The sequence below is a fragment of the Calonectris borealis genome, chromosome 3 (assembly GCF_964195595.1).
Source record: "Calonectris borealis chromosome 3, bCalBor7.hap1.2, whole genome shotgun sequence".
Classification (NCBI taxonomy): domain Eukaryota; kingdom Metazoa; phylum Chordata; class Aves; order Procellariiformes; family Procellariidae; genus Calonectris; species Calonectris borealis.
In genome coordinates, this window is record NC_134314.1 from 63,465,113 (window position 1) to 63,482,143 (window position 17,031).

A 17,031-nucleotide genomic window follows, 5' to 3' on the forward strand; every position below is an offset into this window, starting at 1 on the left:
ATAAATATTAAATAAAGGAAAAACATGATCATAACTCAGTCCAGGATGAATCTCGAAGAACTTGGCTAGGCCGGGTGGGGGTGAACAATGCTGCTAGTAACCTCCATTTTTTACTATTTTTTGTTTTTACTTTTTCCCCCCACTTTTTGCAAGACATATTTTAAAATACGCTACATTAGTAAAAACAAAGCTGCAATGTGATTAATGTTCTTGTGCTAACAAGCCTTTTAATCTGGGTTATTTTTTGTCTTAAATCAGAAAAATCTGTTTCTCAGCAGTAGCAGAAAAGTGCTGTGTTGTGGACTGCGGCATGATTATCAAGGAGCAGACGCTTACAGTGAGTATTTCTTCATCAGAATATTCTTGCAAAACCAAGTGTGATGCATTCCCTTACCCCGCATACCTTTCTGATATTTGGAATAGTTTCTGATATTTGGAATAGGAGAAAAAAGAATCATTGCAGCTGCATTGAAGCCTAGACATTCAAAATAGCCGACGGGAAAAGTAGAAAATCAATTATATAAATAGCAAATTAGGACATCATTTGTGCTCTCGTGATGTTCTACTTGAGGGAATACAGCATGCCTTTCAAAAATGAACATTCTGCTACTTTTTCTGGTTATTTCTGGATTTGTAGAGTTCCTTACTGTTGTGCAAACACTTGGCTTCCTTTATCACTGAATGCATTCAGGACACACAAAGAACTAAATAAATGCCTTCTTATTTGCATGCTTAAGCTATAGAAACTTCTGTAGCTTCAGGGACACCATCGGGGACACCTACAAGGACAAAGATGTCTGAAAGCTTTCAGGTATTTATTCTTGCAACTCTATGTTGCAGTAGCATCTAGAATGGCTCTGCAGGTGGGCACCTCATCAGAGATCAATTACTCCTCACTCCACAACAGCTTTGGGTAAGAGATTTGGTCTTAATTGCAAACTGAAAAGGAAAGCTGCACGCTATGCACTTAAGCACCACTTTGCACCGTAGGTATCGTAAGAAACAGACACTCATCAAATGTTGATATCCAGCAGCAAGGAGATCTCTGCTCTTTCCTCTCTCACTAACTATCTGCTCCGGAAAGCATCAAATAGGTTCAACCAGAACTAAACCAAAGCAAAGCAACTCAACTGTTCCAAACGTGATACCCAGCAACACAAAGAGTCCTTGAAACATCCCCAACCAGTGACCAACTACAAGGGTATTTGATCTTTCAAACTCTACTAACAGATGATGTCATTATCTCCCTCCCCCCCACCTTTTGACCCCTTACTTCCCAAGATTAAATTTTTTTTCATGGTTTCAAACTACTTTTGATGTCCAAAATCTAGCCCATACCTCTGACATCCAACGTATTTGCCGACTGTATGCACGCAGCGTGCGTGTGGGTGACTTAAGAAGGCTCTTAGGTATGAAGTTAGTTTGGGAATATTGTATACCCTGCTGATTATCAAGAACAATTTCCAAGGGGGGAGGTGCAGGGGGAGGGGAAAAAAAAGCGCCTTTACAAAGCTGTCTGCCCTTGTGATTTTCAGCTCTTTGAAAAAGCAAGAAAGAACAGAAAGGCACCCCTGGTGTGTGGTTAAGATAACTACAAAGGAACTATTCTTACCAGGTTCCTTCAGTAAAATGAAGGGTGCTTTGATTGCATTTTTTGGCCTTGCTAATCTGACAGATATTGATGGGTAATTTAGAACAGCCAAAATCTTTGTTCTAAAAACATTGACTCTTACATGTTACATCCAGATGTTTTACCAGGTTCTTAACAGATATCAAAGCTTTCTTTAAATACTTGGAAATTGCACTTTATACAGTTAAGCGTGCATGTATGCAGAGGAGGGAAAGATAGGAGAGGAGCTCCGTTAAGAGCAGATTAAAAAGGAGTATTTATACCCCCCAACATGGACACTCTAAATACAAAAAAGCCCAACACTTTGTTTCTGCCTAATCAAGTTTGAAAATTAATAGCACTGAGATTCTTAATGAGCAATTAGGGCCTTGCAGGCTGGTGCCTCCAACAGGCACAGGAGCTTGTGTGGAAACACTCCGGCGCTGACTTCCCCACCACCCTCTGCCTGACGGCCGGGGCAGCGGCAGCCCGGCCTGCTGGAGCCAGCCAGCCCCCGCCTGGTTGCCCAGGCGGAGACATCCCCATCACTTCTGACAGCGGCCCTGCATCTCTTCCAGAGGTAAAGGACTCCAGTGTCCCCCCTCCACTGGGATGCAAGAAAGGAAGAAATCTTTCATCCGAGAGCACGTGGGGGAGGGACCCCCACCCCATAAATAAGTAGTTTTTATGAGTAGGAGATCGTGAATGAAAGTAAGCAATGCATGCACCATGGCTCTCAGCAGCGCTCTTCTCCCTGACAGTGCCTGAACAGCTACCACCGGAGAAAACTTAACAGATAAGGTGCATGACTGTCTAAAAAGAAAGAGCCGACTGCATGTGGGAAATAAAGACACGCAGACAAATCAAACACAGAAGAACAAGAACAGAGGTAGCAGGTTGCAGCATGGGTTTGGGAAATGCGATGCTGTGCAATTTGCAGAATTTCTAAATCACTCGAAATTGTTGCCCCAGTCTGATTCTCACCAGCTCCTGATGGATGAAGCTTTACGTACCGGCTATTCTGCTTTACAGTCACTGCTGGATAAAGGAATACCTTCAATAAGGAAGGTATTCATCCCTTTATAAGGTAAATAGGTAATCAGTAAATATACCATTTCATCCCAAGATGAGCAATATTCTTCAACTTGATAAACCTTTTAGTAGAGAACCCTCCTAGCAGAGAAACAAACAAAGAAATTGCAATGCAGACAAAATGTGACAAGTATCAAGCATAGACAGAATTTGTGATCTGCCAGGAGTCAGGGCTGAAGATCTGCTCCTGAAGTGCTGCTGTTCCATCCCGAGCATGTCAGCGGAATCAGTCAGTCACTGACAGAAGCAGGTATTAGGTATTGCAACAGCGGAAAAGGATGTCCTGGGCAAGTACAGTCAGGCCATCCCCCTGTGCCTGTTTGCAATATTGTAAAAAGTTTGTTAAACATTAAGGTCAGGAAACTTCCAAACTCAGTTTTAGACGGTTCACTGCTGAGAAAGCTACTCAGCCAAAATGCTGACTGCTCTTCTAGTTTAGACCAGTGTAGTCTGGAAACAAAAAAAGGCACTAGCATTACTAGTGCCAGCCTTACGCTTTGGGCCAGCATGCCATGGTATCTGATAGTTCCTTAACAAGTACGGGTAACAGTTTCTCAGCCTCACACAGCACAAAGGCAGCCACAGGAACACAGTAGCTGGGATCTCAACACACAAAAGTCCATACTGCAACTTACATGAAAATTAAATTCCCCTTTCAATCTCAGAGGTGTTTTCCATGTTACTAGAACATAATCATGCTTTTGGGAATCCAAATACAGCAGCACAAGCCTCCTTCCCACACCACGGATTCCCATCCCTCAAAAGTTTCATGCTATGCCGAAGGAGAGCTAGTAACAGTCTACTCCCAGCACCCACACAAAGTGAAGCAACTTTTCCTCCTGAGACCGGGTTCACATAGGTGGGAGTGCGAGATCCAGGAGCGTTTTCATTAATGATGTGAAAGCAGCACAGGAACCGAGGTCTCTCTGGGCTGATTAGCCAGCAGAGTTGAAATTCTCTGGAGTTGTTCAGAGAAGTTTCAATCATTTACTTAAAAGCAAAGATGACAGCTGTGCTTGTAAAAACAGATTCTGAAAAAAAGAACTACTAGAAAAACGTTCTCTTTAAAAGACCTTTATTTTGGTTGCACGGTTACAATTCTGAAGTCCATTTAGGCTTACAGTTAGATTGTTCCCAAATAATATTTCATAGCTCACCATGTAAACAGTGCATTCTCTATCAAGTTTAGTGTACAAGAACTTTATAAAATACTGATTTAGTGACTTTTTCATCTGTACACTTTTCAGATTAGTTCACCAAGATCAATTAAAAAGGCAAATAGATTAATTGGCAAAAAAGTGTTGTTACATTTTTACTATATTAGTACAAAATGGCACAAAAGGAAAAAGGTCATTTTAAAGGCAATAAGCATCAAACATCTCATACAGTTTGAATCAGTTCAACCGATTTCAACTTAATTTCAAATACCACTGTTGAACTTGAAATTGAACTCGTAATCTTCTTTTCTTCAGCTGTATGAAAAACCTCACATACAACTTTGGATCTGTTCACGGAAACCGAATCACAGCAGTTTCAGAACATTCAAGTGCAGTTAGGAAGTTGGGAATTTCTATTCTTCCCAGTAAATCTAAGAATTCACAGACTAGAGCTTATTTTCATCTAGCCAAGTTCATTGATGCACACTTCGGATGCAAAGATACTAGGCGTCTGCACATAAAACACAGTATTTCTCAATGCAAGAACTGAAACAAAAAATTCACATAATTACATCATCCACCCTACCTACCTTTGCAGGAAGCTTCCAGGCATAACCATGCCAGATACAGAGATATATGAAGCATCTAAAAGATTTCAGGCAAACTGAAGGCTTAATTCAAAGGCTGCAGCTATAAAAGAGAGATCACACCAACTTCAGCAACCTACATTTTATTTTTGAACCACCCATATCAAATGGGCAGGTGAGTGGGATGGAAGGGGAAAGATAGAAAGACGTTTCTAACTTAAAAATAAATTCTGAGATGTGAATTCATTGCCTCAAGCAACAATTCAGGAGTTTGTTTTGGCAACATTTAGCAATATCCCAAAAGATAATTACCCGCTCCATCAAAACAAATTATCAGGATTTTGATTAGCCCCCTAAACCTTAAGAGGTTTTTATGTTTAAGTTAACGGAACAGTTTAAGACCTTGACTGTTTTTTTCTGGTAAGACAGCACCCACATCCAAGAGGGCAGGCAGTTATATTGATGGTAGTACTGAGAATGTTACTTCTCAGGTTAAAACAAAAAGTCTTATAAAAAGTGTGATGAAGTACAGAATCATTATTTTACTCAGCTTCACAACGAGCAAACCATGACTAGAAATTTCCTTTCATAATTTAAATACCAATTACAACACTTCCTCCAGAGACTTATTTTGTAGATAACCATATGATGATTCCAAGAAGCAATACTCCAACAGCAAGTATAATAATGAGGATGCACATCTTCTTTCGGGACCTTTGCTGCCAATAGAGAAAAAACCAAGTTGATTGAAAATTGCATCACCACATCAGAAGACTACTCAAATGCTTTTATGGTCCTACTGCTTGTGCAATCTAACTAAATTGTGTCTTTACTAACAACAAGTCATATAAAGTTGTTCCAGAAAAAAAAAGAGCAAAGTTATCCACGACTTACTTTTATGGCTATATTATTCAACAGATGATTTCAGTAGTATTTTCTGGCATACATAATAAACTAGTGAAAGAGAATGCAGTAACGCAATGAATGGATGCCATTAGGTCACTGGGGGAAAGAAAACGTGAGAGCAGGTGACCACATAGAGAGGAAAATGGACAATCAATCTGCACAGTAGAGGAGATAGAAATGGTCTGCTAGAAAAAAAATTTTTAAAGACCATTAACATATATACAGATGGGGACAAAGGACTGCAATTTTAGACTTCTGGAAGATTGACTTTGCATCTATTCACAGAGTTATTTTAAAGTTGTTTTTGTCAAGTTTCTTAGGTACAACTTGCTCTTAAAAAAAAATTAAAAAAAAAAAGAAAAAAGAAAAAAGAGAGACCTGACTAGAGACCCAGTTATATAGATGTCACTACAATAAAGTGTAAGTTATGAGCATGCCCAGAACTTTCACATCTCCCATCTACAGGTCTGTAACTTGAGATACCAGAGCACCCAAGACTAGTAGCAGTCTGTCATCCTTTACCTGAAGGATATGAAATCTGAAGATTTCCTTCACAGCAGGCACGGAAATTACCAGTGGGTTTCACAGGCTTTTGCTGATAGCCAAGGGACAATAACACTCAAATCTCAAGAATCTAGGCCACAGCTCCAGAAGCAAAGCCACACTTTGCTTTATTTGGCAGAGGTTCTTCTGCCTGGGTGTTTTTGATTTCCACCCCTCTCCACCACAGAACTACATCTGTGCCAGTTCTTCACTGGAGCTGCCAGTTCTTTGCCCAGTACCACCCACACTACCAAGTTTCTTGTCTTAACTATTCTCCTCTTCTAGCTTTAGTATCTCACTGTCACTTCTCTTCTCCCATTGTCAGGCTAAGATTTCTTCATTTCGTCATTTTACTTGCTAGAACTCAATCCGTTTGTTAAAGTATCTTCCTTTTTACTTAACAGGTGGCCAGATTCTCTCCTTACACTCCCAGTCTCTTCCTTTTTCACCCTGGACACCACCTCTTGCCAACACCGCACTGAAGTTAAAACATTTTCCCTGCAACACTACTTAAGCAAGCTGGTGGACTAAAAACATGGAGATCTTATTTCCTCATACGCTTGATCATTATTTCTACGACTGCTGAAGCAGCAGTGGTGAAGGGGGAAAGAAAGGAGAGGAGCCTGGCTTTGCCCAAACAGCTCTGCTGTGTGAATGCACTGTGTGGGCAGTCCACACCTTCTCCACCCACAAACAGGAGTTGTGAGGGTACCAACCATGTGCAGCCTCGTCCCCGCCAGCATGGGCCTCTAACACTTCCTTAAGGGAGTCAGGGCATACAGATATAATAGTTGCTGAAATTAAAATAAGCCTGCTGAAAGTGGAAATGATTTTTCAGCATCTTGGAACAAGGATGAGTTTTCAAGCAAAGGAAAGTTCAAGTCTGAAGCAAACTAAACAATTCTTTCAAAGACAGGCCAACTCTGCAGAGTAGTCGGTCTCTGCTGTAAGACCCACTGAACAGAAGCTTGTCAAAAGTCTCGATAACTTTCCTTTGAGATCCCTTTCCTCCTCAAGATAAAGCATGAAGTTTTTCATTTAAAATTTCAACCAGAAAACTAATACCTTCCACAGAAAATTTTGACTACTACTATCTTTTTTGTTGAACTTTGTCAGTATCAAAATAGGAGTCATCAACCATACTTAACGGGCCAATTAGTGCCACCTAGAATACAGTTCAAGGATGCATCTACCCCTTCCCCTCTCCCACTTCTGAAATCAGCAGGCAATCCTTCAGATATTTTGTCGTTGATTTACTGTTCTGGATACTACTAACAAACATAAGAAGATTAAAAAAAAAAAAAGTCTTAAGGACTAACTCTGACTAAAGAGGGAAGATTTATTACTAATAAGATTATTTCTAATAAGTTCCAGAACATTATAAAGAAGTGGCATTTAAAAATATTTAAAAGGCTTTTCAAAAAAGTTTGAGACTTTAGCATCAGGGTAGCAATTAACAGAAGCTGGATATATACGGCTTTGAGAAGATTTTGGACAGCAAAAATTGATGCTAGTTGGCAGCATCTTAAAAAGACCTCCCTGCTTATCTTCCCTACTCCTCCAGTGATCTTTAGAGGTTCACTCTCTTACAGGAACCTTTTACTTCTTGAGCTGTAAAAGGAGGAGTTTGTTTGTTTGTTTTTAAATAAAGGTATAACTCCAGGTGCTCTGAAACAGCCTGGATAATTTTATAGGAAACCCAAAGTTTTCAGAGATGACTGACTTTTGTTTTATAGTGACCTAGAAATACCATCGTAGTCTAACATAAAGCTTTAAGTAAGCCTCCAAGCCTTGAGGAAACTGATGAGCAAAATCTGAACTGTGTAAGTAAGTGGAAGTCAGGACTACCGAGAAAGAACGGTTACACACAACTGGCAGTCAGCATTGACATTACCTGGTAGTTTGCTGCTCTTGACAGCTGCTGGTTTGCTTGCTGCACGTGTACATCTGCATTTTCGACATTGGCTTCTATGCTGTCTTTATTTTAAAAGGAAAGATTTTGAACTTTGGTTAGTCATAACCCAGCCAAAGGTTTGGAATGCTGAAATACACTTGAGAGCATATGTAATAGCTGCCCCTCAACTGCTGAAGTCTTCATCAATACCCAAAGTTTTATACCTTTTGGTATAAACCTATTACGGAAGTTTGACCTATCCTATACTTACGTCTGAGTTCATTTCCAAACCGCCCAGGCAATGAGGGGCTGAATTCATGTCAGTAACAGCTCCCCTGCTCTAGAAGCAGGGCTGAGCCTTAGAAACCAACTAGGGTAGAAATTTTCAGTACTTTTATGTCCTCCAATTTGCTACTGACTGCCCTCTGCTCAGATTAAAAAAGCTCTAAGGTCTCTGAAATCAGAGGAAACAGACACACGAAATACCCCAAGAGGCATAGACTCCAGTTTGGTATTCTATCATATTGACACATTTTTTTTTTTCGTGGAAAAATATGACAGGATCTTGAACAGATTGTGGGCTAAGGTGATAGAAAAAGTCCTGCAAACGTATGCTGGACACAGACAACAGTGTGGTTTAACAACAGACTCAGAAAATGTATTTTCCAATCACATTTCATCAAAAATATAAGTCTATCTGCATGGAGGGTAAAGCAGGAATCCGCACACTTAGTGATATAATACAATACAGTAAAACTCCCCACATGAACTCCAATTTTATCTACAAACAGTTCCAAACCCTACTTTTAAACACATTTTATACACTTTAAAAATGACATAATTTTTTAAAATTACATTTTAAGCACACTTTCTTAATGTATACCAGTCACCTCAGCCAGTCTACCCGTTATCAGGTTGCACCTGATTTGCTTTAGCATTGATATTCTCATTACAGGAATTTTTCCACCAAAAGGAAGTTCTACATTGGTGCAGAGAGACAGAATAAAACATTTTCAGAGAAAAATTGAGTTGGACTTACCTATCACATCACCTTGCTCATGAATCATCATTCCCAAATCTTTAAAAATTTCATTGATGTCCATAATATCTGCCTGCAAGAAAACAATCAGCACATTAATTGACATAACATATTCTAGGATACAAATACTGCTCCTTCTCCTAAGTACGCATCCATGACTCCTTACGCTATAGGATAAAAAAAACCCACATTAATATGTTTATTTGGATGGCTTTTTTGTATTATGAGAGCAAGTTTATTATAATCAAACTATGTGAAGATGAGTATGTGCATAAAGTACACTTCATGTCACATCACAAACAGGATCTCTCATTGCTGAGGGCTTATCTACACACATACTTGCATTAGTTCAACAGAAGGGGCAGGCTCATGCCAACTTTGCTTAAAAGCTATCCCTTTAACCCAAGTGAATAAAAGCATATGCAGAAAGTATTTTGCATTAGTTTTCTGCAATAGTACATCTATTAAATTAAACACACAAAAATTTCACAAGCAGCACAGTTTACGGAAATTACCTCTATAATATGGCCAGGATGCTGCACCTATATTAGATTATTCTATTACCATCTGGTTACGATAAAGTGATAGATGTCACGTTACCACTGTGCATATGATCTCTTCTCAACTAACAACTGATACATGTTTAGTTCAATTCACTGTATGTTAACGTATGGGTGGCAAGGGAGAGATTATTGCAAAATTTATACATAGAATGGATTTTGCCACATGCACCAGCAACATTTCCACACAAACCCCAGTTCCAGCATCTTTCTTGTTGATAGTAGAGAGGTGGATTCCAGACTGGCTGGAAACACTCATTTTGTCTTCACAGAGTTCTCTTGATGTATTTCAGTATTTCAACATGTGACAATTTTTTGGGTACTTTACATCTTGTTTTTAAAAAGCTTTTAACTTTTTGACAAGCCCTTAATTACAGAAGTTTGAATGAAACATAGCATCTCAGTATTTCCAGAAGAAGTGTTCAAAAAAGCCGCTTACAAAATGAAGATGCTGAATAATACATTGGGAATACCTAGGAGGAAAGGTATGAATTTGCTTCTTTTATAGTCACTGTTAAAAAAGGTTACATAATATGACTGCTATGTTGGGAAAAAAGGATATATAATTTTTCATACAATCACAGGAGAACTCTCTTATTCCATAACTGAACCACTGAAGTTAAACACAGTATCGAAACATGGCTTTCATGCAGTAGATTTCTAATGCACGTTTCACATACCATCTAAAGGCAATATTTGTAGTTTTGAAGGAAAAAACCACACCCACAAACAAACCCTAGCCCCTCAAGATTAATGTCTGCAATTAAGGCTCATGCCACTATAAAATGTTTTTTCTCTGGAAACAGTAAAAGCATATTCTGCTGAAAAAACACTAGTACATACCTCAAGCTGCCTAATGGAAGATTCCCTCTCCTCAATAAGACGGAGGTCATCTTCTGTGATTTCTTCATCTTGCACTTGTGCTTGCGGTTGACTATCAAAAAAACCCCCCAAAAACCCGGAATTGAACAGGCACGATGAGAAATAACTCAGAACAGTTAAAACGACAAACATAGCACACACTTTACGTAATCAGTTAACAAAATGCACATTTTTACCCTTCTCTGTCTAGCTAACAGGGAAGGTCTAACAATCACACCTTTAGTATAGGAAGCTGCTGCTGTAGCAAAGTTGCACATAGCATTGAGTTAGCTGATTAGAAATTCCAACTATGAACACAAAGGTGAAGTTTTTTCTGAATTACGACCTGCGGAGTTTATATCCGAGGCAAAAGCAAGCTAGCCAACAAAACAGAATCTGAGACTGAGAAGCAGTTCTCGGAGAGTATGAAAGCAATGGGAGCTCCCAGTAAACATTGGACCCTTTTATCACAGCTTAACAGTTTTACTCTATTCACAGGTTGGACTGTGCTTACCTAAGTTTGGGTCTCACAAAGCCCAGGTAAGCTTGGGGCAGCTTAAGGAGATGACTGAAGCCGAAGCGTGGGGAAAAAAGGGGGAGATGATGTGAACTGCTCCTTTTTCTTCCCACCTATCCCACCAAAAAGCCTCTTCTCTACACTTGCCCTATGGAAGAAAACCTGACTGAACAACCTATCCCAACTCCCTCCAAGAACAGGCAATTGATCAGAAAAAAAGGTAAAAAGAAAAACCAAAAATATCAGCAGTTGGCTTCCCTGCAGGCCATTTATTATTCTCAGCTAGATTAAGACTTATTAACAAATTCAGCCTACCTGTCCCAAGAGACAAGTGTTCCTTCTTTGTGGCTGTCTTCAGGAGCACCACCCTACATGATCAGTGTTTAAAAAAATAAATAAAAAAATTATGGCCCTGAAAGGAGCACTGTCAGCATTTCTATAATTAGTCAATATTACAAGGTTTATAGTAAGTCAACTTCAAACAGACGTGATTTAACACGTTCTCATCTTGATTTTGCTTTATATATATATAAAGCTGAAATACAAGCAAAAACATTCAGCTCAGTAACTGCCTGCTAAAATTTACAAGTACAGCAACATGTATCTGGCACAGAATAAAAAGGCAAAATTGATATGTTAACAAGGAAAAGCTCAAAATCTCAAGCTCCTCAGCACTTCCTTCACTTTAATACTGCATAGAAATCTGGCAAGTGATTCTTCTTTGTAGGAAAAATCTGTTGATATCTAAAGGTCCAGCAAAAGCATTTCAATGCTAAAAATTGCTCTTGCAAGATTACAGCATGAACCCAGGGGCAGTTCATGCCTTTGTGTGACAAAGGCAAGGGAATAGTAACAGTTTTCAGTGGGGATTCATTACAACTTAATTCAACCTTTACTACAAAATGAACTGCATAATTCATCTATGCATAAAAGTGAGCAAAGAAAGCTTAGAATTATATACTTACAATCATACCTCACACATTCTGCAGGATTTGGAGTTAGATATGAGCTTTTGTAAGTAGCATTAAGGAGGCAAGTTTGACATCAAACACCACCAACACCATTGTAATCAGAGTATAATGGCTCATTTTCCGATACTTACAGATACCCTTGAGCTGGCTCTTACTCTGGCTACAAAGTCTTTTTCTTTCTCAGCAGCTTGCCTTTGGAGTCGTTGGAAATTTGTTAGTGCTGTGGTGAACTCCCCCACAAGACGGTCTTTCTGTATTTTTCTTTGACGCTATAGGAGAAAAAGTTTTACCAAGTCAAATGAGCTCAGGCTTTTTCAGGCTCTGCCATTTCCAGGCTGCTCAATGCTAAGGCATATACTCTTTTTTTCTAAATAGGTATAAGGGAAAGCTGTCTACAAAACCATTTGCAACTGCATGGACAAACCTTCCTTCCCTCTGGGATCACATAACTCTGCCACAATTTAAGGCATTTAAAGAGGAAACCGATGTAGTTTCATTTAACAGCTGGAAATGAGAAATGGACAGGGACAAGAAAGCTTCTACCTTCCTTATTATCCGTTGATTATAAAACCCACTGTTTAAGTGTGAAATATTTTGATACCGTGGATGCAAAAATATGCAAAGGTGACTGAATGGGGGGAAGGGTGCAGAAAAGAAAGAATAGGGCACTTCACATGTATTTTGCATAAATGCTGGAAATACATATTGAGCTGCATCCAGAAGTGGGTTCACATCCGCCCTTAAGTGCTTAAGAACTGGTACAAAAGTACCTGTTCCAACCTTTCAGGCTTTTTTTTTTTTTTTTTGGATGTAGGGGAGGGAAGAGGAATACTGGGCACTCAGGAGAGCCTCCACCATATTTCCCTAAATGTATACATTACATTCTTCCAAATTTCTGAGAGGCTATAATTTGCCATTCATCAATCTGTTATTTATGCATTTCATTGGGAGGTAGCTTTAATGAAGTTGCTTATGATAAAAGGAGTAAAATTAAACAGTAAAACATCTCATTGCCAACTTTTCAGCTCCAAGATAAAGAAACAGAGAAACCATAAAAAAAAAAACCAAACATACATACTTTGCCTGAACTAGAGGTTATATACCAAGACCAAGTTTTAAGACCTCTATTAGAAGTTTACAACTTGACAGGATGAGCACACGTGGATCATGGCCTGCCATTTGAATTCAGTGTTTCAGGACAATTCATTTTCCTAAAGGCTGCTTGATAACCAGTCACAGACCAGGCAAGTTGTTTGAGTGACGATAACCTGAATTCATGTTTTCTGGGATCCTGTTGCTCATCCTTTATTTAAGCGACAGATTTCGCTAGGATAAGAAACCATAGGATGGCAGACAGGAGCGTGCTCGTGACAACAGCCACTTAACACATTACCTCCTGCTGAGATTTTACACAAACCTGGGAAAGAAGCAGTTTAAAGGCTGCACAAGTTGTTTTAGTAACAGGTCCTGTCCACTCCTCTTAAGAAAGGAAAAGCCTGTGGACAAGACATAGCATATATGCTGATCTGAGTGATGTAGAACAGACCTACTGTGCATAATCAAATTATTCGGACAGTAGATGAACAGGTCTGGCCACCTGCCCTGCAAGCGGTTTTGGCACACGATTCTTTGACCCTGGAAGCAGTCAGAGTGCCTGCGGAGTCAGACTTAGCATCACTGCAACAGATTACAAAGTGCCCAGCTACCTGAAATCACAGGCACAGCACGCTGCCTTGATTCCTACCATTTCAGCCAAACTACCTCATTCCTGATACATAAAAACAACTTTGGAACAAGTCCGGACTGCAACAAAATATTCTTATGTTGTAAGTGTCCCTGTTGTGCAAATGTGTTGACTAACTAAACAGTGCTTTGAAAGCCTGGTGAGGAGCACAAAAACAGGCATGCAGAACTGAAGTCACTCAAATACTCTACATGAGCCAACATGATAGTCAAACAAGACATGCTCTTTGGTTTTATACCTGTTCACTTGTTGCAGGCAAAGATCCAAACTCTTTAATGTATTTGTCAGTTTCTTTGGCAAGCTGGTTGGTGTATTGCTGCTTCTGTTGCCTAAAACCAAATGCAAAGTTTCATTAGAGACCATTGGGTTACTTTGTTTGAATTTCACCGATTCTCAGAAAAGCAGCAGTACTAAATGCTTCTCTAAAGTGCACGAAGCCGTCTTTATTCTTTACTTTAAAGGGGTGACACCACGGATTCCAGGTGGGACAGATGCTGAAGAAGGTGTATTCCTCAATGTGACAGCATCTCATCACTCACCTTCCCCCCCCCCGCCCCCCCCCCGAGGTTTCTTGTGTTTTCCTAAAGTGCAGCAATAGCTTTCTAGTTATTATGAATATCTAAACATGCTTTTCATAGTCCTTTCGAGGCTATCAATAACTGGAAGCACCTAGTCATTTCTGAGTTCACAATAACTGTAGAAAAGACCAAGTTTTTCTGTGCGTAAGAACATACTGTGGCTTGATTATAATTCTGATACTGCAGTTCATGAAAGGTCAATTCCTGATAGTTCCTGGGAAGCTTATCCAAAGAGATCTATATTCTCCAATGATACAATAGCTGCAAACTTAGCTGAAAACTTCATTATTTACTAATAGCTTTAACACTGCTAAAAAAAAAGCCTCTTCTTCAACAGCACTGCTATTTTTGTTTTTTTTTCTGTCTCTTTGCTTCTGATATTATCACACACTCCTTTACCAATTTTCGTATTTTTTTTCCTGGAGCAACTCAAATTCTTTACCTGCTTTTGCATCCTCCTCCCCAGTGTATATAAAAAAGTTTTATCTGGAAAGCTATTAGCAAACAGTCAACATCAACATTTAAAATAATCAAATAACTCTTCAGATACATACCAACATGAAAGGAAGGGCCAAATGTTCTGACAAGTGAAAAAGGGACAGATGAAAACTCAAGGAAGCTTACCATACATATTATCTCCAGAAAGGGACTGAAATGTGTCTTCCACAACAGTTTCTACCGTGTTTAGTTCTGAATTTATGCCTAGATCCTGTTTGGTTATTGCATAAACTGCGTATGTTGATCTTCACCTATTCACAGTCTCCAGCAGGACATCCACTGTGGATTGTACCTGGCTCATGTTATGGGCCCTGAACTCAGGCTATTATAAAGCAATGTTTTGTTCACACAAAATGAATGCGATGCCTTTGGTCCAATACACACTTCTTCCTGCTATTCAACGGCCACAGTGTGGCATTAACCACACTGAAGACTGACAACATCCTCACCCACAGAGTTAGCACAACACGTCGCTTACGTGCATTTATGATGCTGAGATTAATGTGGTAAAGGAGTTGAAAGGAAAAAACCATACTGGTTCATTAGATTGTGCAGAGAAGTGGAGAGCAGCTGACTGACCCCTGCTAGTGACATATTAATGAAAGTCCACCTTCAGGTTACTAAACTGCATCTGCCTTGCAGCCTTATTTCACTTCTGCTATTTTAGTATTTCTGGTACATATTTATTCTATAATGTCATCGCTTACTGTAGCTTTCATTACTAAAAAGACATTCCCCTCTCTCCCCCAGTATCACATCTCACAAAAAACCCTCAGTGTATTCATTACCTTGTGAAACTTATGCAGATAAATTTGAAGAGTTGACTGGAGTGGAGGGATGTGGGTGTTTGTTTTTAAAACAGTGATATAGCTTTCTGGTCCTGCCCCTTTCCCTTTGCTGACATACAGCATAGGTTTTACAGATGTATGGATACTGCAGGCAATGTACATGGGCAAACCAGCTGACTCTAGTTTACAAAGACTATCCAAGATTAATTTTAAGAAGGGCATCGCAACATTTAAATTTCAAGCATTTCTCTATACTCGCCTTTCTCAGTGAGATCAAGCACTCTACCTAACAAAAAGCACCTCATGACCTACCAGGAGATTGTTTACAATGCAATAAAATCAAACGTTTTCACATGAAGTACTCACAGCTGCTGCCTCAACTCAGGTGTGTCTTGTGGTGTTCCAAGCTGATGTAGTATTCTTTGTATTTCAGCAGCTGTTTGGGAAGAGGAAGAGAAATTTTAATGGGGCACAGACAATTCCCACTTAATTTTATGCATTTTTGCTTGACAATTCTAAAGCCATAAAAGATGACAGAAACTGATATTCAAGACTTTTTCAGCCTACTACAAAGACTCCACTTAAGAAGTCCCAAAACAACTAGTGAATGGTTTTTGCCAAGTCAAAGACAAAGCCCAGAGTTTCTTATAAAGGATGGGAGTGTATTCAAGTGTCTGGGTAGAAACAGGCAATTTAAAGATCAGTTAATAGTTTTACTATAATAAATGTAAATCAGGCCTTTTAATTTTTAAAATAAGCAGCACAATTCTTCTTCTAGTTTAATATTTTACGCATGTCATTTTGGAAAGCCATATGAAAGACTGCCATGACATTATCATAAACAAATATTTCAGAACCAGTGCCTTAATGAAGAGACAGCAACAAAGCATTCACGGGCTTACAGTACATTTTAAAAAAAAAAAAAAAAAAGAAGAAAAAGTCAGGTGTCCAGGTTTAAATTGTAATTTTGAGATCCTTGTATTTTTAAATGTGGGATATCCTTAAAAATCTGGTGGTTTGTGTTTCATAAAATATATTAGTTTTGAACGGCAAAAAGTAACACATCATCTGAGCCTTATTTTCAGCATAATATGTTTTACTGTCACATGAGAAAGAGAGGAGAAAAATGGACAGACATTTCAACGATATGCAGTTGAAATACTGCAAAACTAATATTCTCCACATGCTTTATCTTAGCTTAACACTCTCACATCTTCTAAAATGAAAAAATACATATGCAAAATAACTTATTTTTGCTTGACCTCGGCTAGGAACAGACTTGTCTTCCCTGTATTTCTGTGGCCCTCCCCAGGCAGACTGGTGTACCACACAGTCAGTAGAAAATATAACGGTATGATAGTAGTGGGATCCTCACTTTACTAGCACACTATCTTTTTTTTCCTAAATACAGTTAAAATTGCAGTAAAAGGCATCTCTAAGTAATGAAGAAAACCATTAAAAAAAAAAAAAAAAAGAGTATTTTTCCATATGCCATGGAAAAGATCTGTAACAGAGAGAACTTCAGTTACATGAAGAAAGTTACCTGTGACTTATGTTATAGCAGTTAGATAAAACTGGAATTCCTTAGAACATTTTTAGTAATAATATTAATTCTAATCTTTGTTTCATAACAAGTCTCCAGTGAATTAGATGATATTGAATTTTCTACACTGCTTTACGTAACGTC

The 17,031-nt window shown here is 39.0% G+C and overlaps 1 protein-coding gene across 2 annotated transcripts in view; it reads right to left on the reverse strand.

Moving 5' to 3' along the window:
• Positions 1–3,759: 3,759 nt before the first annotated feature.
• The window catches only part of STX7 (syntaxin 7), a 33,979-nt gene continuing 20,707 nt past the window's right edge, over positions 3,760–17,031 (reverse strand). For both annotated transcript variants that reach the window (XM_075145848.1, XM_075145847.1), the window contains 8 exons: positions 15,711–15,780; positions 13,719–13,809; positions 11,868–12,005; positions 11,081–11,133; positions 10,231–10,321; positions 8,828–8,900; positions 7,789–7,871; positions 3,760–5,164 (listed from right to left, as the gene is read on the reverse strand). In XM_075145848.1, the coding sequence (XP_075001949.1) occupies positions 5,072–5,164; positions 7,789–7,871; positions 8,828–8,900; positions 10,231–10,321; positions 11,081–11,133; positions 11,868–12,005; positions 13,719–13,809; positions 15,711–15,780 (692 nt within the window). In that variant the 3' untranslated portion in view covers positions 3,760–5,071. The remainder of the gene's footprint in view (positions 5,165–7,788; positions 7,872–8,827; positions 8,901–10,230; positions 10,322–11,080; positions 11,134–11,867; positions 12,006–13,718; positions 13,810–15,710; positions 15,781–17,031) is intronic.